This window comes from Scyliorhinus canicula, chromosome 4 (assembly GCF_902713615.1).
Source record: "Scyliorhinus canicula chromosome 4, sScyCan1.1, whole genome shotgun sequence".
NCBI lineage: Eukaryota > Metazoa > Chordata > Chondrichthyes > Carcharhiniformes > Scyliorhinidae > Scyliorhinus > Scyliorhinus canicula.
Window position 1 is genome coordinate 163998126 of NC_052149.1, and position 26652 is coordinate 164024777.

General features: G+C 40.9%; 1 protein-coding gene across 2 annotated transcripts in view; it reads right to left on the bottom strand.

Annotated features, from left to right (window-relative positions):
- Positions 1 to 3118: 3118 nt before the first annotated feature.
- The window catches only part of cpeb4b (cytoplasmic polyadenylation element binding protein 4b), a 147369-nt gene continuing 123835 nt past the window's right edge, over positions 3119 to 26652 (bottom strand). For both annotated transcript variants that reach the window (XM_038795473.1, XM_038795472.1), the window contains 4 exons: positions 22145 to 22263; positions 21438 to 21552; positions 10512 to 10693; positions 3119 to 7404 (listed from right to left, as the gene is read on the bottom strand). In XM_038795473.1, coding sequence (XP_038651401.1) covers positions 7177 to 7404; positions 10512 to 10693; positions 21438 to 21552; positions 22145 to 22263 — 644 coding nt within the window. In that variant the 3' untranslated portion in view covers positions 3119 to 7176. The remainder of the gene's footprint in view (positions 7405 to 10511; positions 10694 to 21437; positions 21553 to 22144; positions 22264 to 26652) is intronic.

Below are 26652 nucleotides of genomic sequence, written 5' to 3' on the forward strand. Positions count from 1 at the left end.
GGTATCTTCCTGCTGTGGATGCGTTTATCGGAATGAGGCTAAAAGTAATTAATATGTATTATGTATCTTAAAACTGTTCTTTTCCAATTTCATCCATGAAAAAAATAACTATGGTAAATCAAAACTTCTCACATGAAGCTGACATCTCCAATCTATATGAAGTTATATTTTGTAATTTCTGAAAAAAGATCAATTTACAATTGACCTATTAACAGTTCTCTTACCATCTGGGGCATTCCTTGTTTTATAATCAAGTATAAAACATGCCATGTCTAAGTAATTTAGGGTCTACAGATTGCCTAAAAACAATCACTCTTGAAAGCTGGGGTCATTACATTTCACCATTTTCTTTTAATGAACAAACATATGTTTGCCACTAATGTCTCCTTCAGAGCCTGAACCAGCACAGAACACTTCATTCATCATTTTACTATAAGTTAACTTAAATGAGATCAATTACCTCTGTAAATAACCAATTTACACAGCATATTCAGTTACTTTGAAAGACTGGAAGCATTTTCGTCAATAGTTGAACTGACAGTACCTACTACCCTGGTGACATCTGTATTGACAGAAAGCAAAGTGCAGAGTATGGTCTTCAAATACTCCTAAATTTAATTATCTTAGATATGAAAGAACTACGTGAATCATTTAAAAGTCAAATGAATTGGGAAACAGCTCTGTGCTATAATACAATTGCCATGTATTTAAATGAACGTTTCATCTTGTCTTCTCTGATGTGCTGCAAATTTGAACATTTAGCGATGACAAGAAGTGATAAAAGGTTCTTGGCCTACATGCTTATCTACCACCCTGCAAAAGTGATTAATTAATATTAAAACCTACAAGAACTCAATAAACCACAATCAAGATGAACTTGAAGTTCCAGATTTATGAAAGATCTTGGAGGAAGAGTTGAATAGCAATTAAAAGAATTTTATTTAGCCTTAAGGTAGTATGTGCACACCAGTTTACAAATAGAATGACAATGTTCTCATTTACAGAGAACTAGCATAATTTAAATTATAAACTTTACTACTGCATGTACTTTTACATAAATATATTTGGATCAGGTTTTATATAATTGCTTTATTTAAAAAGTAATGCCAAAAAGAATTAATGAGTAGATGAGAAAAATAAATTCACCACTACAGGGCATGGTTTAAAAGTGGAAGTCTGCGACAAATTATTCTCGTAATTTAAGGGAATGGATAATTAAATGAGAAATCAAATAATATGGGAACAGCAAGAGAGTGGATAGGACTAGGTTGTCATATGGAAAACAACTACTGAGTGCTGATGTGGCAAATGTTTTATTGCTGTAACACTCCACAGGGAAGCAATGGCATAGTGGTATTGTCACTGGAGTGACCCGGGTAATACACTTATGGTGAAATTCAAATTAAATAAAAATTGGGGTTAAATGTTTAATGATGATTAGGAAACCATTGTTAAAAAAACCTCACCTGGTTCATTAATATTCCTTTCTTAGGGAAGGAAATCTGTAGTCCTTACCTGGTCAGGCATAAATGTGACTAGATCCACAGCAATATGTGGCGGCACGGTAGCAGTTGTTTCACAGCTCCATGGTCCCAGGTTCGATTCCCGGCTTGGGTCACCGTTTATGCAGAGTCTGCACATTCTCCCCGTGCCTGCGTGGGTTTCCTCAGTGTGCTCTGGTTTCCTCCCACCGTCCAAATATGTGCAGGTTAGGTGGATTGGCCATGCTAAATTGCCCTTAGGTGTCCAAAAAGGTTGGGTGGGGTTACTGGATTACGGGGATAGGGTGGCGGTGTGGACTTGGGTAGGGTGCTCTTTACAAGGGCTGGTGCAGACTCGATGGACCAAATGGCTTCCTTCTGCACTGTAAATTCTATGAATATGGTTGACTCTTAAGTGCCCTCAGGGATAGACAATAAATGCTGGCCCACATCTCATGAATGAGAAAAATATTCATTCAACCTGAACAGTATTAATAGATTCCAAATGTAATTTTGTGAAATGGACCTAATGCAGACAGTTTTAGTTCTTGAAATTGGTGTCCAACATATATCTTGTGTATTTTCAAAAGCTCTTCATTACTACAAAAAAAAGAGTTGATTTTAAAAGAACATTACAACCAAGATTTATTCTACATTGAACGCCACGCAAAGTACTAGCCCAAATCTTCCGGTTGTCAGATCGGCACGACCCTCTGCAAATGCCTCCGACTCGGGTAGGAGTCGGAGACTTCAGACAGTTGCTATGTGCTTACCTGAATAGTTACCCAGCAAATTGTAAGACTGATTAAAACCTAGCCTTACCTCTGGGTCACGACACACTGGACTTGACAACCGCCCCCTCCCACCCGATGACGCCCTCAACCACCCACCCAAACCAAGTAATCCCGACCAGACCACCCGCCCCACCGACCCGACCAGCTGCCACAATACCCACCTGCCACCTTAACCCGCTACCCCCAACCCACCTCCCCATTTACCCCATCACCCTACCCATTTAGTTCACCCACTCAATCAAACTGGGCATTTCAATTTGCCATATGGCAGCCAGTGATGTAAAAAGGCGATATGCTCTTATTGGTCCTCCCCCCACCCCATGATTCTACTCTGCCTCAACAGAGCTCTCAAGAGGGACACTGCTCTGCATTTCTGGAAAAGTTGGGCTCGGAAGTCCCAGAAGAAATGTGGAGCAACGTAGAGTTTTCAAGCCGAGCAGCAATCCAATGATGAATCCTGCACCTCAGAAAATCCAGGCCATTATTTGGTGCTAAGACACTACATACATCTCCATTTGGCAGTTCTCGAATTCTACTTTTATACTTGGGCTGAAACCTAGTTATTTTTGAAGTGCAAAGAAATGTGCTACAATTAAGGGCTTGTCAAGCCCCTTCTGTTGCAATAATTCATATTAAACTTGTCGCTAAGACCAATCTTAAAGATAAGAGAGTCAGGCAGGAACACTAAGACGACCTTCAATAAAAACAAGAATACTGTATTGGGTACATTTCAAGATGCAGTACACAGGAGCAGTATAGGCAATGGTTAGCTATCTATTCAAAGCAAATAAATAAGTGAGTGAAAAATAAGTTGCAGACCAATGTTAGTATAAAGCTCAGGCATTTACAGTACATTGAAACACTTTAATCATTCAACATTTCACATTACAAATATTTTAAAATTATTGAGCGTTATAAATAGTTGGCATAAAACGTTAACAACATTATGTTTTACTACCACTTCAACAAACAAGCTGTAGAAAGGGGCATTTTTGTATCAAATAATTTAATAGAGGGGTACATAAAATATCAACTCAAAAAAGTGAACAAATGTTAATAAAAATGAGTATCCTTTATTTAAAATTGTTAATCATCACTACAACCTCCCCAAACACAGTGAAAAGCACAAAGAATTCAGCCACAGAGACACACCACTGATGGCTGACTTCCACAAATAACTATTTTTTCTTTATGAATATTTGCCATACAGTGTTGAATACATAAGCTTTCAATAAAAACTAGACATTTTAAAATATTAAAAAAGCTGCACATTCAAAAAATATTACAACATAAAAAATCTGAATGGTCAAAATGATAAAAAACTAATTATACATTTCAATTTAAAATACCAAAAAATAAAATGCTGGACAGGATATTGACCCAATTATTATAATGCTGCTGAGAAAAGTAGTCTATGCTACTTTTTAAAGTAAGGTAACAAAAATAAGCAAACAAGCACATTTTTCCTTTAGTCCATATCTAAAAATAACTTCAATTATTTATATTAGTACAAAGATCATATTCTGAATTTACAAATATCAGTAAGATAAAAGGGAATATAATAACAGTAGAAAATGACATTGTGGACAACATATTAATCTGAATGTTTGCAATTAAAAAAAAAATCGCATTAAAGGTTTACACTGTAAAGTTTTTTCAGAAGTTAGAAAAAAAGTATTGCACATAACAATATGACATTAACTTTCCACAATTTACCACATTCAAGTCTTCTGTAACTTTGTAAGAAATTCTTAAAATCCAGACACAAAGAATAAATTATCAAGTCCTTCCAATGGCATTCATAAAATCCTTTCCTTCTTGAACCACAAGATCAGATTTAAAATCATGCATTCTGCAGAGGTCTGTGTATGAGGATATATCTGCCATGCTATGGGCAAGTGAGAAATGAAATTTAACCTTTGTAAACAACTTTACAACACACAATAAACAAGTAAGTTTTGAAGTTTACATATTTTGTTTTTTTTTTTGTTTACATGCATGCTTTTATTTTCTTAATCATTTCAACCTTGCACACTGTTATTATCTAGAATTGAGGTAACTCGATGGCAGTTCAACCTGGTTTTGTCCATTAAAAACAGGTAAACCTTTTTTAAAAACCATCAAACACCTAAGAATCCATATGTCAAAGTTTACTGCTAATTGTTCTGTGTGCGTTTTGTATTGTAATTGTGCCAGGTCAGCTACTGTACCATAGATACAGGAACTGCGAGAAAAAGTCTATGAATATTTTCAAAGAATATTCGCTGAAAATACAGTGCACTATTGGAAGAAACTAGAATCCACATTGAAACAATGAGGATTGGGCTGAGATTGCAACCAGGTTCTAATATCTACTGTATCATTACTTCAGACTTATGAACATCAACAACACCTGGAGCTGGGAGGGTTAGACTTTCTATGACTATAGGTTTTTCTGACTCTGCAGTTTTAACAGCATTGCTGATCCCTAACATTCATGATATTCAAAGTTCTCTTTGCCTTCAAATGTTAAAGGAAAAAACAGAAAAGAAAATGAAAACAAAACTGATTGCTTCAACTCATTTCTTTGCACAATTAAGTTAACTATATGTGCAAATCTTTGAACAAACATAGAAAAACTATTCATCTCTCTTTAGATTATGAAAAATCGAGGTATTGCAAAAGAGATGTCATCAGTGAAAAAGTGATCTTAAAAACATTAACTGTTGGAAAAAACAAGATATACAAAAGTAGTGCATAACAAATGTTGATATATGTATATAAAAAGAAAAGGGGAACTAAAAAGCCAGCTAGAGAAACAACATACCAAAAAGTTCAAAGGCAGATTATGCTATGTAAAAAGGGAGTTAACTAGTAGAAAAGTTATCTTTCAGTGTCAAATTTCAAAAATGTTAATTCACTACACCTACAAACATTAGAATTGGGCAGGAATGGCACAACAGCACACCAGTACACCAAGAAAGGATGATAACCAACACTTTCTATAGCTTAAAGATTGCCACTAAGAATTACATATTCTTTACTTAACAGTAAATCCCTGACGAGCTAAAAGGTAAGCACCCTCACAACTCTCTGCTGCTGTTAGTTTGTCACCACTGTGGTCAAAACATAGATCAAATTTAAACTCTTTAAACTTGATCATTTAACAGCAAATGTCTCCATTTTGACTAGGGTTAATTCTTTAAACCCTCTTACTTCAAAGGAATAGTTACACTGCTATTATCAGTGTGTTACTTGTGGGTCACAAGTCAGCAGTTAGCAGTGAATAATCCAGTCTTTGGTTTGCAGGAGTTTGAAGATGCTATGCACGGTATCAGAAAAAAATAGCAAGAGTAAGAAGCAATAACCTTTCACATATATAATTTTTTAAAAACGCACACGAATGCATAACCACCTTTGGCTGAATCACGCAATAATCACAAGGAGAAAATTCCTTCAATGCAGTCCAGCACCTACATCGCCATTGCAAGGGCAGTACCACTTAAAGCCAACCTGCATAGTATACACTTATAGTGTTGTGACACCACATGCTAACCTACTGTAACACAGAAACATGCACCTTGGCACTCTCAAAAACACATTTCAGTGTTTTGTTTGTTCCATGCCATTTACATTTTCAAAATGTAACTTTTCAAGAAATCTATAGGCAGAATACAAGTACTGCAGATAATGGAAAAATGTATGAATATATAGTGCATGCAAAACAGGTGTACAAGTAAACATTCAATCATTCATACTATTCCACATAAAAAATAAAATAAAAAAATCTTAGGCAGCTGAAGCCATAGCCTGTGCTACATCTAGTTGTGTTGCATTGTAGCCTTTTTCTTTGTTATTTTTAATTCCCATTTTACTGGAAAAGAAATGGCATTTTATCATACCATCTAAACAGCAGCAAGGCTCCTATTGTCTCTTGCAATTAAATAGCATCACTAAAAATAAAAAAATATAAATCAAGGCTACAATTGAGGTATTACTTTTTGTGTGTCAAAATGGAGAGCAAAAGCTGACACATGACAATATATTAGTAGATCAAGTCGACTTTGTAAATAGCAACATCAAAAAAATAAAGGTATAAAATCTCTTCCAGCAAGGAAAATGCCTCTCTACAATTAGATTTGTGTCAATCTCAACAACTTTGGTAAACTTTTAGGGGCAGTAGATCTTCGAATTGTGGTTTTTCCATTTCTGAAATAAGTGCACACTTCAACCATAGCAGCAATCTAAACCCCCACTATCTTATATTGTTTATTTTGGGGTGGTGGTAAACAAATGGGGAAGCACCAAAAGCATTTACCCCCACATACTTGTTAGTAAAGCCTGTAGTGTGTTAGAAACTACTTTTTAAAACCACACTGACACAGTTTTGAAACAAAAAACATTTGGGTTTCATATTGTTTGAGGGCAAATCCAAGTTTTCTTACTTCATACAGTGCTATTCCCCTACTTTAGATATAATTTAATTGAAAACCCAAACACAGAAGGGCTTGCAGTATAACTTCACATTAATTTTAGATTCTGTCTATACAACTACTAATGGTGCTTAAACTGGTTCCCTATCACACAATTTCCTCAACATGACATTTTTCATCAAGTACGGCACCAAGCTGTGCAAGTACATGACCCAGAAATATCAATCATGTACACTGACTGAATCTGTATTATTCCATTAAGATAAGGATCAAATATCCAGTGTTATCACAAGTCAGCCGATGTTTACAGAAAACATTGAAACTAGAATTTAGCTCAACCAAATTGTTTTGAAGTGAAGTTTTGAGACATACATTTTGAAATCTGGGATGAGGCAGTAGAAGAATGCACTTATTTATTTTTCTTAGCTAGTCTGGTGTCTGCAGCCCTAGAACACTCATCATGCCACTAGAATTATGTTTAATTATCTCTTAGTTCCAGCGAAAGGGAACCTGGCGTGGACGGTCTCCTCCTTCTTTCACGAGTGGCTTGTGGAACTCTCTCCCAGCACGAGAATGTATGGCAGCCCAGCAGTATTCACAGTAATACTGCAAACATGTGACATTGGCACAGAAGAATGGTGCAAATTTCCCACCACAACGGGTACCCTGGCATTCATCACACAACTGATCATCAAGGACATATGGCTTCACTTCCACCTAAAAATTAACACAAGACTTCCATTATTCATTGGAGATAAATGGTACACAAGCAAAAACATAACAAGCTTTCTAGGCTGTTACATGTAATCTTTGAAACTGTTTCCAGATCTGCACAACATTCTGCTGACAAGAAATAAAAGGTTGCATCATATCCTGTTGTTTTCATCAATTAAAATGAGGAAGGAAAATAACTAAAAGTTCTTATATTTACATAATCAGAAAGTGCAGGTCTCAAAAGTGATTTATAAGCAACATTATTTTTCTGAATAAAAACAGAAAATGCTGTAAACACTCGGCAGGTTGGGCAGCCATTGGTGGAGAGGGAAATAGAATTAATGGGCTGGATTTTCAGACTCAGCCTAGACACAGGATCAGAGGAGGGTGGGGGTTGAAAATAAAGTCACTGGCCACGAGCTGGTTTCCCATTGCTGTTCCTACCATTTAGAAGTGGTGGGATCAGGTTCAGCATGGCCGTCTGCCTCCATGTAGCAGATAGCCGATTAGGCTCCTTAAGGGTCTTGCTGTCCAACTAAAGCAGGTCAATTGAAAATTTCTGGATAGCCTTTAGAATCCTGCACTAGTGGGGGCACTTTAACTGCTCGGAGGGCATCTGGCAGGCACCAGAGCCAGCATTCTGGGCAGGTATGTGAACCCCCTGTCCTTCTGTGTGTGACAGCAGCCACATGTCTCCCCAAACAAGGCTTCTTCCCATACATCACCAGCCCCAAACCACTGCACAGCAGTAGCCTTGCAGAAAGAACCATTTTTAAAATTAAGGTGTGAAACAAAAGGTGCTTCCAACCATGGTTATTCAGCTACCATCACAGCCAATTCCTCTCGAGCTGTAAGGCTTGTCCTTCCAGCTCTGTCAGCCTGCCTAATGCCTTTAATTGTCTCCATGGAAATGGGGAAAACAAAACAATGAGTGACTGGTTCATTCAGATTGCTGCTTCAGGCCCTGACTTCTGTTTTCTACTTCCAGTGAAAATACAACCCAATGATTCAGGTCGATGGCGTTTTACCAGGGGTAGTACTGATGCAAGGTCATTGACCTGAAACGATGGAAATAATTTAGCCACCTCGCTGGGTGTGATCCGGATGACATTTAAATGAGCCATTATGCTCATTTAAATACCCAGATATACGCATCCAGGAGTTAACAGTCGTGCCTGCGAGATCTCAGCCAGTCGCAGTTTAGCACGGGTTTCCATCAACAGGGACCAGGCATGACGTCACCTCGGGGTGTGTGTGTGTGTGTGTGTGTGTGTGTGTGTGTATATATATATATAAAATCGCAGACCATTGGAGCTCCCCCTCGTCTTAAGTGGTCAGGGACGTGTCAGGTCGGCACCGCCAGGGGTCAGGCCTGGGGGGCCTTGTCCATGAGGAGGGGGGTGGGTTGAGGGGACAAAAACAAAAGGATGGGGATGTGAAGTCCTGAAAGCAGGTGGGTGGTCTTGTATTATGTTTATTTATGTAGACAAATATTACTGCAGATGTTCAGAGCAAAATCACAGAAACAGAAAGGAAATGACCAACAATCTGTTTTCGGTTGTCTTGATTAAGGGAAGAATAACACCTATGAGCACTTGGAACAAAAGGTAGAAATTGAAACAGATGAAATTTCAGCAATTATTCAAGTTCCACTATTATATTTCAATATTTACTGTAATCTTAATGGTGTGAAGTGTGAAAGTTTCAAAATATTTTCAAAGACAAATAATGACAGTCTAGGACCAAAATATAGGTAGCAACACCAACATTTTTCCCACAGCTAAAAAACGGACTAAGAATTTTCTAGCAGAAATAACAGATCAAATTTTAGATTTTTATTTAAAAGCATAAAAGCAAGCAAATCCTAAATTTTGTGTGACAGCATAAACAAGGCAATAACAAGCCAGCAGCCCATTTTATAATCCATTTCCATTGTAGCACAATGGCGAGCCCGGGTGGTGGACGTTGAGTACCTGCCAATAATGGTGTTGGATCATGCTCCGCACTGGGTGGACATATGGGTGAGTAAGGAGGGGGGGCCAGCGCCTGCACTGGAGGTTAGACGTAGGAGGAGGTGTGCGTGCGGGTGAGGGAGGCCGTTCGTAGGTATGTGGAGATAAATGATATAGGGGAGGTCTCGGCAGCCACAGTATGGGAGGCGTTGAAGGCAGTGGTGAGAGGGGAGTTTATCTCGATACAGGCACACAGGGAGCGGGCGGAGATGGATAGATTAGTGAGGGAGATCCTCCAGATAGACAGGAGGTACTCAAGAGGGTGGGGTTGGGGTTTGTTGAAGGAGCGGCAGAAGCTGCAGATGGAATTTGGGTTGCTATCTACAGGGAAGGCGGTGGGGCAGTTGAGAAAGGCGAGGGTGTATGAATACGGGGAGAAGGCTAGCAGGATGCTAGCACACCAGCTAAGGAAACGGGAAGCAGTGAGGGAGATTGGGAAAGTGAAGGAAAGAGGGAGGAATACAATCTTGGACCCAGTGGGGGTTAACAGTGTGTTTAGGGACTTTTACAGCAGGTTATACAAGTCGGAACCCCAGCCGGGATGGAGGGGATGAGGCGGTTTTTGGAGGGACTGGAGTTTCCGAGGGTGGAGGAAGAGTTGGTGGAGGGCAAAGGGGCCCCAATTGGGCTGTTTGAAGTGGTGGAAGGGCTCGAGGTGATGCAGCCGGGCAAGTGGAGTTTTATAAAACGTTTTAAGGAGTGCTGGGGCCCCTGCTGGTGAGGGCATTCAATAATGCTATGGAGCAAGGGGTGCTCCCCCCAACGATGTCACAGGCCTCAATTTCACTCAGCCTGAAGCGGGATAAGGACCCTGAACAATGCAGGTTGTACAGGCCAATCTCTCTTCTAAATGTGGACCCGTGGGGAACCGTGTACATAAGCCACGATGGCTGGGTTTGGTTGTTGATTGGGTGGGTGTTATTTGTTCTGTTGTTTTTTTCCCCCTCTTGAAAATTGTTGTTAAAAACTATATACGCCTTAATAAATATTTTTTCAAAATAAAATAAATAATAATAATAATCTTTATTGTGACACTAATAAAGGTCATTAATTATTCTTCGAACGTGTATATAAAAATATGCATTGATCAACACTTACCCGTTTATCAATGTCTCCATGTTGTAACTGGACAAAGCGAGCACTGATAGCAGCAATATAGCTTTGTTGGTTTGAAAAAGCCACACGCCCTGCACCTTTTGGGTACTTCAGCTCAGGATCTGTGTCAATGCCAGCATAGCATACTCCACCATACAGCCTATCCATGATCATCGCCAGCTCCACTGCATACAAAATTTGTGATAAGTAAGCTAAACAGTTACAAATGTTAGTGTACCAGTGCTTCCCACTAGTTACAAGGATAATATTGAGATCCTGGAACTGGCTTAGTGACAGCTAAGAGGTTGTTTATATTGTGTACAAGAGAATGAATTTAAAATTAAAATTATTATGCCAATCTTAATTTGTGACCTGAATTTTTTACGAGGGGTATCTTTTAAGCCAATATCAGCTATGGATCAATTTAGTGAAATCGGTCTTTGGGGGTGGGGGAGAAATAGGATTCTTCATGTAGGGCCCTGTATGGTAAGTGTACCTAGGGTATTCAACTCTGAACATTTATCACAACGCAACCTGATTTTATCCTCCTTAGACACCCACACAGGCATGCTTTTGTGTACAAGTTAACTGATATCAAACAGACACAAGAATTCTTGCATATTTTTCCCCAGCCTCAGGTCACTCAGGGTAATCACAGCATCTTGCCTGATAAATTAACATAACAGTAATACTGACAGCAATATAAAGAGCATCCTATCCCGGTTAGTGAACACAAAACTAGATCTATGAATTACAACTTACCAGTACTGCAGTGTTGAATACAGAAACAGATTTTGTAGTTAATTGACAGATGTGGAATTCTGTAAAGTGAGATTCTGCAGAAACTTAGCATTTGCAACACAGAAGGAAACATCCAGTCCCATCTTTACAGTGGTGGTCCTTTCCCCAAAATAATGGCAGCTTGTTTTTTTTCTCCCCATATCTTTCGCTCCTTCAAATATTTATCCACTTCTTGTATTCTAAAGAAAAGCACTCCTTGCTTTAATTTAATAAATCTGTGCAAATAAATTTCTTCTAAACTCTTTTCTCAATCCAGTCGTGGATATTTTAAATTGCCGAATACTCATACTGACTCCCCTCCTCACCAGAAGGAACAACCTTTCCCTGTTCGCTTAACCTGACCAAAATCCTTCATAATAATCTAAAAAACACAACATAAACAACCTCTTAGCTGTCTCTAAGCCAGTTCCAGGATCTCAATATTATCCTTGTAACTAGTGGGAAGCAGCCCAGAGAGGGTTTACTGAACTACGCCTGGAATGGGCAGGTTGACTTGAGGAAAGATTGGGCAGACTATGCTTGTATCTGCTGGTGTTTAGAAAAGTAGGCAGGCAACCTGATTGAAACATACAAGATCCTGAGGGGTGTTGACAGGGAGAACGTGGAAAGGATGCTTCCCCTTGTGGAGAATCTAGAACCAGGCGTCACTGTTTAAAAATAAGGAGCCACCTATTTAGGACAGATCAAAAAACAGTGGGAACAGAGTTGTCAAATATTATTAAAGCAGAGTGAGATAGATTCTTGATAAGGAAGGTGGCGAAGGACTATCAGGGATGGAAAGGAATGTGAAGTTGAGGTGATAAGCAGATCATCCATGATCTTACTGAATGGTGGAGCAGGCGCGAGGGGCCTACTCTTGTTCCTAGATTGTATGTCAGTACCCCACCTCTGGCACCATCCAAGGAAGATGATGGAAGGCTAGACTTGGGAGTCCAAGGGGAGGGCAGGATGGATTTGCAGGTGGGAGATGCTCTCTGTTGAACGCAGGGGGCCCCCACCCTGTTCTCCAACAGATCCCTCAGGGTAACTTGCTGGACTGCAGACTCTTGGGTTGGGCCTCTCCTGCTGCTGGTTAATTTCCAACATCGGCAGGAGGCCTCAAGTGGGCATTAATTGCTTTCTCAAGAATCTCAATTGGACCACTTGAGGGAGGGCAAGCCACCAACACCACCTCCATTGTTGATATTACTGTGCAGGGGCAGAAGTGGATGGGAAGGCAGCAGATAAGCCTCCTGGTGAATTTACAACCCCCTGCACTACCTTAAGCGTCAAGTCCAGCCCCATGTGTGGCCTAACTATCGACTTGCACAAATCTCATTTGACCCAACTTGTTTATAATCTACGAGTTCCCTACAACTCCATCCATCTCATTCAACCTTTCAGAAATCTTTTCTATTCCTATTTCCCTTTTGTGCGCATCTAGGTTCCTTTGAAAGCTGCTGGGCTATTAGTAGTTAGAATGTGGAACTTGCTACTATAGGAAGTGGTTGAGACAGAGTAAAGAAATTTCTTCTCATTTCTGTATTAGATTTATTACAAGCTACTTTGTATTTATGGCCATTGAGTTGTGCTTCTTCACTGCTAGCCACACTTTGTTGCCCAGGCCCCAAGCACTGGAATATCCTCCCCACACCTCTGCAACTCGCTTTCCTCTTTTAAGATAGTCCTTAAAATGTACTACTTTGATCAAGTTTGTGGTCATCTGACCAAATGTCTCATATGGCTTAATAAATATACATTTTTGTGTATGTTAAAAATCTATTAGATCTCCTTCAAGACTTTGCTAAAAAATGTTCCGAGCTGTTCAACGTTAGCTGTAATTTCTCCGTCCTAGGACCATCCTTGCAAATCTTTTTAGCATTTTCTCAATTGCTCCTCTGCATTATTTCTAGTGTGGAAACTAAAATTGTGCTCAATACTCTTAAGTGAGGCCTGGCCAAGCTCTTAAATACCTTTAATATCACTCCACTACTTGTAAATTCTATACCCCTAGAAATGAATTTGTGTTTTGTTAGCATTTTTGATTTCTTTGTTGACCTATGGCACAGTTTTTTATTATTTGTTTAGCCGAACCCCTAGATCCCTTTGCTCTCGAACCTGTATAGCCTGGTGTAGGAGAGGTTTGTTTTTCTTACCAAGTCCGTCACTTCACCTTAAACTATTTTAATGTTCAGTTGCCACTTAACTGCTCAGCCTGTAAATGTTCTCATGTTGTGACTGTAACTTTTCAAGGAGCTATGTATTTGAATACTTTCACCTCTATATTTATCCATAAATAGTTTTCTATGAAACTACACACATTCTTTGTTTTCCTGTGGGAATGCCATATTATTGGGAATATGGCATCCTTAAAAAGTACAGCCCCTCTGACATTTATGCATCAAAAAGCCAAGGTGCATCCCGGCTTTGGGTCACTGTCCGTGTGGAGTTTGTACATTTTCCCAATGTTTACGTGGGTTTCGCCCCCACAACTCAAAGATGTGCAGGCTAGGTGGATTGGCCACGCTAAATTGCCCCTTAATTGGAAAAAATGAATTGGGTACTCTAAAATATTTTTTAAAAGATGAAATTGGAATTATTTCACTGTGTTTGGTAGTCAAGTACATTAAATGGTGATGATAAATATAATGCACAAAAATTGTAATCAGTTAAACAATGTGCCTTTTATTATAATAATAAACAAGGGACATAAAGGATTCTCCAGCCACGTTGTCATTATATTGCTCTGCACAGACAGCTGCATAATTATTTGATACAGGATAGAAGAGTTATGGGTGTCGCTTTGATGTCAGGTGTAACATTAGAGCACCAAGTGTTCTTGTGACCTCTTGGTTATCATTTTAATTACTTCTGGTTACTTTCGAGTGGAGGAAACTGAATGAGAACAAAGTGTGCAGGCAACAATTTGGTTTATACAGAACCTTTAACACAAAAAATGAGCCAAGATACTTCACTGAGAAATCAGACAAAATTGGATGCTGACCAAAGTAAAGATTAAGGGTTTATAAAAAACATGCTTTTTTCCCCAAAGGGCAAAGTAACACCCTGAAGTGGGAGATGGAGAGGAAGACAGGTGGAAGTAGTTTTGAAGGAGAATTGCAGTTTAGGGTTAGTACACACCAGCCAATGGTGGGCAGAGGGATAGGAGATGGTCTTCCCTCTCAATCCGTTTGCTGCTAAAATCCTTATCCAACATTTGTCACCTACATATTCGAAAATTCAAATGCTTATTAGCCAATCTCCCGTCCTCTTTTTACAGAAAGTGCTGACGATGCACTATCACACGTTACATTCTACGTCCTTACTGACCAACATTGGCCTCAAATTGAACATTTTGATTCTCATGTTTAAATCTAGTCATGTCCTTCAGGCCTCCCAGACATCATCTTCAGACTCTGGCCTCTCACTTTCCTCTCAGCATGGGTGGTTATGCTTGGATCTTCTAAGCCCTCTGTTCTGGAATTCTCTCTCTAAACCTCTCCACTTCTCTCAATTGAAACCCTCCTTAAAATTCATCTTATTGATCAAGCTTTTAATCATTTCTTCTCATTTCTCCTTTGGTCAGATATTTTTTCAGTAATCATCATCTGCGAAGCATCTTGATAGGTTTCTGTATTTCAAATATTGTGTACAAGTGTAAGTTGTTGCTCAAAGCTCTTATCTGTCATTACCATTTAATTTTTGTTTTCCAAATTAAGGGGCAATTTAGTGTGGGCAATCCACCTACCCTGCACATCTTTGGGCTGTAGGGGCTGAGACCCACAGGAGAGAATGTGCAAACTCCACATGGACAGTGACCTGCCAGGATCGAATCAGGGTCCTTGGTGCCATGAGGCATCTTCTACGATTCATATCACATATTGCTATAGCAGTAATTATGTAGCAGAAACTGGTTTTAAACCTTTGACTCCAGGTTCAATTTTCTTATCATCTGCTGTCACCTGAGCTGTGTGACAGGAGCTCACAATTTTCCATTTATTTACATTAATGAACGGACGATGTGGTGGAACACCCAACAATTGCTAAATGTGTACTTGACAGACAGTTCCACAGAAATCAGCATTTACCAACTATGTTTTCGCATTTGATAATTTTAATAAAAGTAAAAGATGTGATCAAGAACACTGCAAAACACTTTGTGGCATTCAAGAATCCTTAAGCTCAAAAATCAATTAAATAAAAGTAACAGAATCCAATAGGGACAGATGCTTTTTAATGATTAAGATCTTGCTTATCAGTAATTATAAACTCAAACAACATTCGATAGCCCCAATCAAATTGAAAGGTAATTATTTTACTTCAGAATAGTAAGTCTGATATCAGTTAATTTAACTGAGCAGCATATATGGTTTTCTTCTGATAAGATACCACAGGGTCACAGGCAAAAGAGAACAGCAAGTGGAAGGAGGAGAGAATAAGATCAGTTACTTGGGCATTGTTTGGGGGAGGGGACACTACAAGAGAAAGCTCCGGGTCACCAGGGAGGCTATGGCCGAGTTCTGCAATTTTTGGTCTGCAGGAATAACAGGCATTCAGCATCTGCAATGCATTACCAGGAGTATTGAAGGTCACGACTACTCGCAGCTTTTCCACCACTGAGCCCATATAGGAATGCACAGCGGACGTCTCTCCAAACACTTCATTTTTCATTTGAAGGATAAAAAGACAAAGAACAAAGAAAAGTACAGCACAGGAACAGGCCCTTCGGCCCTCCAAGCCTGTGCCGACCATGCTGCCCGTCTAAACTAAAATCTTCTACACTTCCTGGGTCCGTATCCCTCTATTACCATCCTATTCATGTATTTGTCAAGGTGCCCCTTAAATGTCATTATCGTCCCTGCTTCCACCACCTCCTCCAGCAACAAGTTCCAGGCACCCACTACCCTCCGTGTAAAAAAACTTGCCTCGTACATCTCCTCTAAACCTTGCCCCTCGCACGTTAAACCTATGCCCCCTAGTAATTGACCCCTCTACCCTGGGAAAAAGCCTCTGACGATAAGGTTTTCTTTTCTGCACAATTAAATAACCACAAACTGCAAGTTATAGCAAAAGTGAATATGTTTTATTCAAGTAGGTCACGTGTTTTGCAGGTCCATTTGCCTTGATTGTATCACAAGCATCTCTGTATTGTTTGTGCAACAGCCTTACAAAGCAGTCTCCTACTTCAAGGAGGTATTACTGGTGAGCTACACACCTCTAACATTACACAATGACAGAATTTCACAGAATAGTTAATAGTTAGTGTCAACCAAACTCTTCTGTATCACTCAAGAAACTTCACTGCTGACAGCCAACTTCCAATAACGCATAGAACAGTGGGTATCAATGATTCCTGAAATCTAGTCTTGTGGTTGCCTGTATCCATTCCTTAATAATGGAGCTGAAGTGAATGCAACTCAGTACGTGCGGCATAGGACTTTCAGTTTCAGTGGGAACATTCATATTAGGAACCTCGCTGGGCTATGTGGATGACTTCACTATAATTGCTACTGCTGTGGTCGACAGTAGTAAAGACAAATACCGGTGATATGTATCTGGGGCAAGCCAGGGCATATCTGGGTGTTGGTTACAATCATCTCCAACAAGGGAGTCCAAACCCATGACATTCAATGGCATCACCATCACTAAATGATCATTTTATCAATATCTTGGTGTTGCCATTGACCTGAAATTCAATCAGGCCAGACACATGAATGCACCGCTTACTAGAACATGTCAGAGATAGGACATTATGTGGGAAATGTCTCACCTCCTGATCTAACCAAATCAGCTCTGCCACCTACAAAGTACAAGCCAGAAGTGTGATGAAATATTTTCCACTTGCCTGGAAGAGAACAAATACAACAACTCTCAAGAATCTTGACACGTCAGGACAAAGCAGTCCACTTGGTCAGTGGCCCAACCAGCATCTCAAACATCTATTTCCTCCACCATTGTCATATTGAGGCTTTGTAGGGTGCAGTGCAGCAACTAGCCAAAGCTTGTTTGATAACTGCTCTCAACTCACAAGCTCTGCCCTCATGAAAGAAAAGACGGTAAGCTCATGGGAACACCATCACTTCAGGTTCTTCTCCAAGTCTCCTAGGGGCTGATTTAGCAGTGGGCTAAGACAGCTGTCTTGTAATGCAGAACAAAACCAGCAGTGCGGGTTCAATTCCCGTTCCAGCATCCCCGAACAGGTGCCAGAATGGGGCGACTAGGGGCTTTCACAGTAACTTCATTGAAGCCTACTTGTGACATTAAGTGATTATTATTATTAGAAGTCTTGGCATGGATATATATTGCCATTCCTTCATCCCACCAGGGCAAAGTCTTTGAACTCCCTACACAATAGCATTGTGGGAATAACTTCATACGGACTGCAGCTGTTCAATAAAAAGGCTCAGCACTACCTTTTCAAGGACAACTAGGGATGAATAATAAGCCGCTGGCCTCATCAGGGATACTCATCCTGGGAATGAATTATTAAAAAACACCCCAGCACAACCATACAATATAATCGGCCAGAATTTCGCAAAGTGGCAATCATCATCTGGGGTGGGGAAGAAAGAGAAAACATGCCCCTTTTTACAATACTATCTTCTCTATGGCAAGTTTTAATGTCCAGTGTCAATATTAGTAAATGGATGAATGTTGTGGATGGATGGGGCAGAGACAGGTTGGGTCAGGAGGGGTAGTCAGGGTAGGGGCTAGTCAAATCATGTCAGGCAGGAATAGACAGGTGGTTAAGGCTGGTTTAGCTCACTGGGCTAAATCACTGGCTTTTAAAGCAGACCAAGCAGGCCAGCAGCACGGTTCGATTCCCGTACCAGCCTCCCCAGACAGGCGCCAGAATGTGGCGACTAGGGGCTTTTCATAGTAACTTCATTGAAGCCTACTTGTGACAATAAGCGATTTTCATTTCATTAATTTTTTTTTTTTTATAAATTTAGATTACCCAATTATTTTTTCCAATTAAGGGGCAATTTAGCGTGGCCAATCCACCTATTCTGCTCATTTTTGGGTTGTGGGGGAGAAACCCACGCAGACACGGGGAGAATGTGCAAACTCCACACGGACAGTGACCCAGAGCCGGGATCGAACCTGGGACCTCAGCGCCGTGAGGCGGTTGTGCTAACCACTAGGCCACCGTGCTGCCCCTTTTCATTTAATTAATGACGTAGTTGGATCAGGAGAGGTGGAGTCAACATGAGTGATCAGAGGTCAACTCCATACTTAACCAGGATTTAGACAAGGATTTTTCAGTCTTACATTTTGAGTAAATATTCAGCTAAGTCCCGCTGAACTGTCTAAAATCTCTGACTCAGAGACATTCGTGAATGGTCAAGGGAGCAGGGGAATTTCCCGTTGGAAATTCAAACTTCTTGGGCACCTTGAATGAAAATCGCTTATTGTCACAAGTAGGCTTCAGTGAAGTTACTGTGAAAAATCCCTAGTCACTACATTCTGGCGCCTGTTCGGGGAGGCTGGTACAGGAATTGAACCGTGCTGCTGGCCTGCCTTGGTCTGTTTTAAAAGCCAGCTATTTAGCCCAGTGTGCTAAACCAGCCCCAACTTCAATGGAAGTCAGCACATTAGGACTTCTGCAAGGACTAGGTGCGTATCTTGGGTCATATTTTTTTTTTTTTTTATAAATTTAGATTACCCAATTATTTTTTCCAATTAAGGGGCAATTTAGCGTGGCCAATCCACCTACCCTGCACATTTTTGGGTTGTGGGGGCGAAACCCATGCAGACACGGGGAGAATGTGCAAACTCCACACGGACAGTGACCCAGAGCCGGGATCGAACCTGGGACCTCAGCGCCGTGAGGCGGTTGTGCTAACCACTAGGCCACCATGCTGCCCTATCTTGGGTCATATGACAGTCTGCAACGATCCAGAGCCCCGAAGGTCTGAGCTAATATGCAAGGGGGTAGATAAGCAATTGCTCAATAGTCCCAACCAGCCAAGCATGGAAAGCAAAGCTAAAATTGCACCCCTGCAAAAGTCTGGACAACCAGTCAGTAAAAAGTCAGGATTTCTGCTCTGTACCTGTTGGTTCATCTTTGACCACTAAATAGGACTTCCTCATCAACCTCAGAATGGATTTTCCTTGCCATATGTTTATTTGTGCTTCAAATTGGGCTAAAGTTTGCATCACTGGTGAACTGAAGTATAAATGTCCCCATCTGAGAACTTTCATCCTCTCCCTCATGGCCTCCAGCATGACCCTCCCGTGTGCATCTGAAAATCAAGGGTCACCATCCCGGATCAAGCAGGGGTGGATGGACATCGTTGACACTGTCAGCGAAGTATGGCCAGAAGCCCAATCCAGTATAAGGAAAGGTTCCAAGACCAGATACATTTTGGCCAAGTGAGTGCTACCTCCAACCTCAGGCCAGGTCTCTGGGTGTTCACCCTCCAGCAGACACACATGAGGATGAGCATCAAGGCACTCGCTTCTCCTGAACATGAGAGAAATGTGTGCACCGACATTTCTGGTTCATCCCGTGGCCGGTTTCATTCGGGTGCTCCGGTTTCCTCCCATATGCGGGTTACGTAGATTGGCTATGCTAAATTGCCCCTTAGTATCCAAAAAGTTAGGTGGGATTACAGGGATAGGGTGGAGGCATGGGCTTAAGTAGGGTGCTCTTTTCAACAGCCGGTGCAGACTCCATAGGCCTAATAGCCTCCTTCTGCATTGTAGGGATTCTATGACTGGCCTCGCCCCGTCAACATGACGGAGTGAGATATGCCTCCAGCATTTTTATTTAAACTATGTGTTGCAAAGTATGGAGAGAAAAGATGGCTATGTAGATGCTGAGCTGCACAGTAGTTTTCTCACTTCGTCCAGTACTTAAGAAGAAAAGGAATATTTCATCCATAGTAACTTGCTTATAAGGGATGAGCTGTATAATATCTAGGTGAAATCCATCCCCTATTCTAGGCTGCCATCTCAGATTATATGCAAATGCTTAAACATAAGCGAACAGTAGAGATTGTGGCAATGTGATTGGGTCTGTAGAAATTTCTTCCTGCAATACATTCATGTTCCCATGATGGTATTATTTGCATAACTTTAATTTCTCACTTCTGTTTCCTTAGTTTGTATATCCTTGCTATAATGTCCCTGTTAATGCAGTATTAATTTTACATAGAAATTGAATTAACAACTTCCTTTATGATCAGTACAGTTAATTTACATTAATATTTAGGCCTTACTTTTGTGCCCATCACAACTTCTTGAGGACATTCTATGAGGTGTTCAGAGTTGTTGACTCAACATCAAAATTCAGTCATATACTGATATGTTTATTGCACCATTTACATATCTGGGGAGTGTTCTATCTCATTAGAATGTGCTCAAGTTTATCCAGAACAAAATTTAATACTCAAGGTTTTAGCTGTTAAATTGGGCTTTTTCTAGAATCCATTGAGCCATTTTAATTTCAAATTGCACATTCCACAGTTAAATTAACAAACATTTCTAAATGTATAACAATTAAATATCTCATTAGTTCCTTGAAAATATTAAAGCATTATTAAAGCAAATGGCTGTTATTTTTCTAATGAAATTACATTCTCAGGAAAGGCCCATTCTGTCGTTCAAGTACAAAGAAAGTGGACACTTGTTATTTTATGAACACAGGGAAATGCTACCCTCAGTTTTTGTATATTGCATTCACATCCAACATGCCAACCTCATCCTTCAAAGTAGCCCCGTGACAAATTCCAAAAATATATCTTTGGAGCGGAGAGTATGATAGTTGTGGGAATGAGGGAATAGCATAATCCCATTTTGGTCCTCAGAACTAAACTACACAAGTGGGGTTGAACAAAATTATTTTACATCTTCTATGTAGCCATGTTTATATCTGTAATACATTAAAGTCTGAAATTTTTTTGCACTTTCTCTCATTTTCATTACAAATTCTGGCCACATTAATAACAAACTGTCCATATCATGTTGTAATAAGACCCTTCACTTTAAAATACAAATGAAATAGATCTGTACACCATGGTCCAATTGTCCTCAATTCTCTAATTCAATTCCACATGCAGAATGCTATGGGAGATTGACAAGTTCTAAATAATAATGCAGAACACATTTTATAAAATGGGGGTATTCTATGATCTTTTGACTTACCGGCTCTCAGAGGCCTGGGGACACCACCTACAAAAATAGTCTTCCTTGGATCGAGTGGCTGAGAACCATCCATTACAAAATCACTATCATTGAGATTCCATGGTCGTATTTGAACCTGTGTTTAAAAATACGTAAATTTAGAATTCCTGAATGATAAAGCTGATTCAATGGTTTATTCATTAATTTCAGATGACATGAAATATACTTTTGTTCTCATTAATGGGGTTTTCACTGCTACTGGATTTTTGACCTGAATGCCGCTCTGTTGAAAAATCCAAATAATCCACTGAAGTGCTGGAGTTTGAGCAAAATCTTCAAATGGCAGTCCAATACTATAGCTGAAGTTCAGCCATTTCATATTTTTAATGAAATGATTGCATTAACTACAGCTTGTAATTTTGCTTTGTTTACACTCCTCTGTACTTAACAATTTTTATGCAATGCTATTATTAAAGAACTAAAACAAATAGGTGGTTGAGTTTTATGGTTCAGGAATACCAGTTTCTAACCAAGGAAAAAGAAAATTCACCCAAAAGTTCAATTGAAAAAATAAGGTGTTATCCAAGAGGCTCAAATCTGCATTTGTACAGCAATAAAGCCACAGTTCCTGGCATACCAGAACCACCAAAAAATGCCATCTGAGTTTCTGCATAATTGCTATCAACTATATTACACTTTGACTTATTAGGAAATGTGTATCTACTCACTGGTTTATCCTTGATGGTTGGACTTGACACACAGAGGTAAAGCTTTCCATCCTCTTCAATGCAAGCATCAATTAAAGCTTGCACAGAACCTTCCTCCTGAAACAGCAGAAATGCATAGCCTACAAAATAAGGCACAAAAGTTAATTAAGTCAACTAGTTTTGTCCATCTCTCTAGCGTCTTATCTTTACAATTATTGGAACAAGTTACTGTACAAATAAAGCTATAAATTTAGAATTTGGAGCACTGCTGCATTAATACTAAACTAATAAAATATACTACAGCATGAATTTCATTATCTTTCCCAATACATTTCCCACAGTAATTTGCTTTTATCCTCTGCTGTTCTCTCTTCCTTATTATATTTTTTTCATACTTCAGCTTTAATTTTATTCCAGCCTTTTACCAACGTATAATCCTATCCTATCTTTTTCCTGCACCTTGTTTAAAAATTTGAATTTATCTTGTTCCTCATGCCTCCTTAATGTCATTGTCATAAATTGGATTCAAAGACCAGCAAAATGATCATGGCACTATAAATATGTGAAAACAGAAATTCTGAAAGAAAGTTTTGATAAAATCTTCAACGTACATCTTTTAAATATCATGGTAGATGATAGTTAAATTAAAATGTTACTTGCGATATGAAATTCTGGAACTATTAACTGGAAATAAAACTGCAATATATTTCCAAGTCAGGATGGTACGTGACTTGGAGGAGAACGCGAAGTGGTGGTGGTCCTAAACCATGGCTTCTCTTGTCTTTATATGTGGCAGAGGTTACAGGTTTGGGAGGTGCCATCAAAGAAGTCTTGGCAAGCTGCTGCAGTGCATTTTGTTGATGGTATACACCCCAGCGACGGAAGGAATGAATTAATGTTTAAGTTGGTGAATAGGGTCCGAATCATGTGGGTTTCTTTGTCCTGGATGGTGAACTCCTTCAATGTTGTTGGAGTTGCACTCAACCAGGCAAGTGGAGAGCATTCTATTACATTTGTGACTTATACCTTCCAGATGGTGGAAGGCTTTCTGGAATCAGGGGGAACGTTACTCACTGCAGAATATCATATCTCTGACCTGCTCTTGTAGCCACAGCATTTGTCTAGTTCAGTCAAGTTTTCGAACAATGGTGACCCCAGAATTCTGATTTTGGAGGATTTAGTGGGATAACTAAACTATTGAACATCAAAGGAAGGTTGATTAGACTCTCTCTGCTTGCAACAGTTCATTGCCTGACCATTGGATAGTGCAAATTAATGACAAATATATGAGCTTGTGGCAGTGAATGAAAGTGATAGCTTTAGTCTTCGTGAAATTTAACTGTAGATTATGGCTTATCCAGGATGAGAGTTGGACAACGATAGAGTCATAGATATTTACAGCAAGGAAACAGGCCCTTCAGCCCAGCTTGTCCATGCCGCCCAGTTTCTATCACTAAGCTAGTCCCACTTGCCCGCATTTGGCCCATATCCCTCTATACCCACCCTGTCAAACTGCTTTTTAAAGGATAAAATTGTACCCGCCTCTACCACTGCCTCTGGCAGTCCGTTCCAGATGCTCATCATCCTGAGTGTGAAGAAACTTCCCCTCTGGTCTCTTTCGTATCTCTCTCCTCTCACCTTAAACCGATGTCCTCTAGTTCTAGACTCCTCTATCCTTGGCAAAAGATGTTGACTTATCTATGCTCCTCATTATTTTATGGACCTCGCTCCAGGGAAAAATAGTTCCAGCTTATCCAGCCTCTCCTTATAACACAGACCATCAAGTCCTGGTAGCATCCTCGTAAATCTCTTCTGCACTCTTTCTAGTTTAACAATATCCTTCCTATAATAGGGTGACCAGAACTGAACACAGTATTCCATGTGTGGTCTTACCAATGTCTTGCATAACTTCAACGAGATGTCCTAACTCCTGCATTCAATATTCTGACCAATAAAACCTAGCATGCTGAATGCCTTCTTCACCACACTGTCCACCTACAACTCCACCTTCAAGGAGCTATGAACCTGTACTTCTAGATCTCTGTTCTGTAACTCTCCCCAACTCCCTATCATTAACTGAGTAGTTTGATCAACCAAAATACATCACCCCACATTTACCAAATTAAACCCCATCTGCCCACTGGCCCAATTGGTCAAGACTCTGTTGCAATCTTATATAACCTTCTTCACTATCCACTATGCCACCAATCTTGGTGTGTATACCCCAAGGTACACCGCTGGTTATATGCCTCCAGTTTGAAAAACAACCCTCCACAACCACCCTTTGGCTTCGGTCGTCAAGCCAAATTTGTATCCAATTGGCTACCTCGTCCTGGATTCTGTGAGATTTAACCTTTTGCAACAACCTACCATGTGTTATGTTGTCAAAGGCCTTGCTAAAGTCCATGTTGACAACGTCGACCACAATGCCTTCATCTACCTTCTTAGTTACCCCATCAAAAAACTCAATCAAATTTGAGAGACATGACTTTTTCCTTACAAGCCATGCTAACTTTCGCTGATTAACCCTTGCCTATCTAAATGCCTGTAGATCCTGTCCCTCAGAATACCTTCTAACAACTTACCCACTACAGATGTAGTGTTCACTGGTCTGTAGTTCCCAGGCTTATCCCTACAGCCCCTCTTAAACAAGGGCACAGCATTTGCTACCCTCCAAACTTCAGGCACCTCTCCTGTGGTTGTCAATGATTCAAGTATCTCAGCCAAGGGTCTGGCAATTTCCCCCTAGCCTCCCACAACGTCCTGGGATACATTTAATCAGATCCCGGGGATTTATCTATCTTGATGCGCTTTAATACCTCCGGCACCTCCTTCTCTTTAATATGTGCATTCCTCAAGACATCACTTTTTATTTCCCCAATTTCCCTAACATTCGTGTCTTTCTCAACAGTAAACACAGACTAGAAATATTCATTAAATACCTCTCCGCACATAGATGACCTTGTTTATCCTTAAGAGGCCCTACCCTCTCCCGAGTCACTCTTTTGCCCTTTATGTATCTAAAAGCTCTTTGGATTTTAATTAGTTTAAACCTTCCCTTTCAGAGGGCAGCATGGTGGCGCAGTGGGTTAGCCCTGCTGCCTCATGGCGCCGAGGTCCCAGGTTCGATCTCGGCTCTGGGTCACTGTCCTTGTGGAGTTTGCACATTCTCCCTGTGTTTGCGTCGGTTTCGCCCCCACAACCCAAAAGATGTGCAGGCTAGGTGGGTTGGCCACGCTAAATTGCCCCTTAATTGGAAAAAAGAATTGGATACTCTAAATTTATAAAAGAATTAAAAAAAACCTTCCCTTACAGCGCTGGCAAACAACCCCCTGGGACATTGGTTCCAGTCCTTCCCAGGTGTAGACCGTCCGATTGTGAGGGTCCCACCTCTTCCAGAACTGGTTCCAATGTCTCAAAAATCGGAATCCCGCACTCCTGCACCATCTCTCAAGCCACGCATTCATCCTGTCTATCCGGTCATTCCTACTCTGACTAGCACATGGCATTGGTAGCAATCCCGAGATTACTACCTTTGAGGTCCTACTTTTTAGATTAGCTCCTAACTCCCTAAATTCAGCATGTAGGGGCACATCCCATTTTTTACCTAGATCGTTGGTGCCAAAATGCACCACGACAGCTGGCTGTTCACCCTCCCCCTTTAGAATGTCCTGCTGCTGCTCTGAGACCTCCAGGACGCTTGCATCCGGGAGGCAATATTCCAACCTGGAGTCTCGTTTGCGTCAGCAGAATTGCCTGTCTACTCCCCTTACAATCGAATCCCCTATCACTACAGATAGACCACTCTTTTTCCTGCCCTCCTGCGCAGCAGAGCCAGCCTTGGTACCATGAAGCTGGCTAATGCTGCCGTCCCCTGGTGAGCCATCTCCCCCAACAACATCCAAAATGGTATACCTGTTTTGGAGGGAGATGACCGCAGGGGACTCCTGCATTGCCTTTCTACTCTTCCTCTGCCTGTTGGTCACCCATTCCCTGGGCGAAATTCTCCCCCCCCCACGACGGGTGGGAGAATAGCTGGAGGGCCTTCCCGACTTTTTTGACGCCCTCCCGCTATTCTCCCCCCCCCCCGCCGAAATCCCGACACGAATCGCTGCCGCCGTTTTTTTACGGCCGGCAGCGATTCACAGCTGTTAGAAGGGCCGAAGTCCCAGCCCTTTACGACCTTTTTACGAATGGCAAACACACCTGGTCCTGCCATTCGTAAAAACGTCGTGACCACCTGGAAAAAAATAACCATGGCACCGATTGGCACGGCAGTACCACGGCCGTGCCAAGGGTGCCATGGGCCCGCGATCGGTGCCCACCGATCGCGGGCAGCGGGCCCGATGCCCGCGCACTATTTGTCCTTCCGCCGCCCCGCAGTATCAATACGCGGGGCGGCTGAGGGGCAACCCGGACCGCGCATGCGCGGGTTTCGCGCAAAAACGCGATGACGTCACCCGCGCATGCGCGGGTGGAGTCTTCCCACCTGCGCATGCGCGGCTGACGTCATATGACGCGTCAGCCGG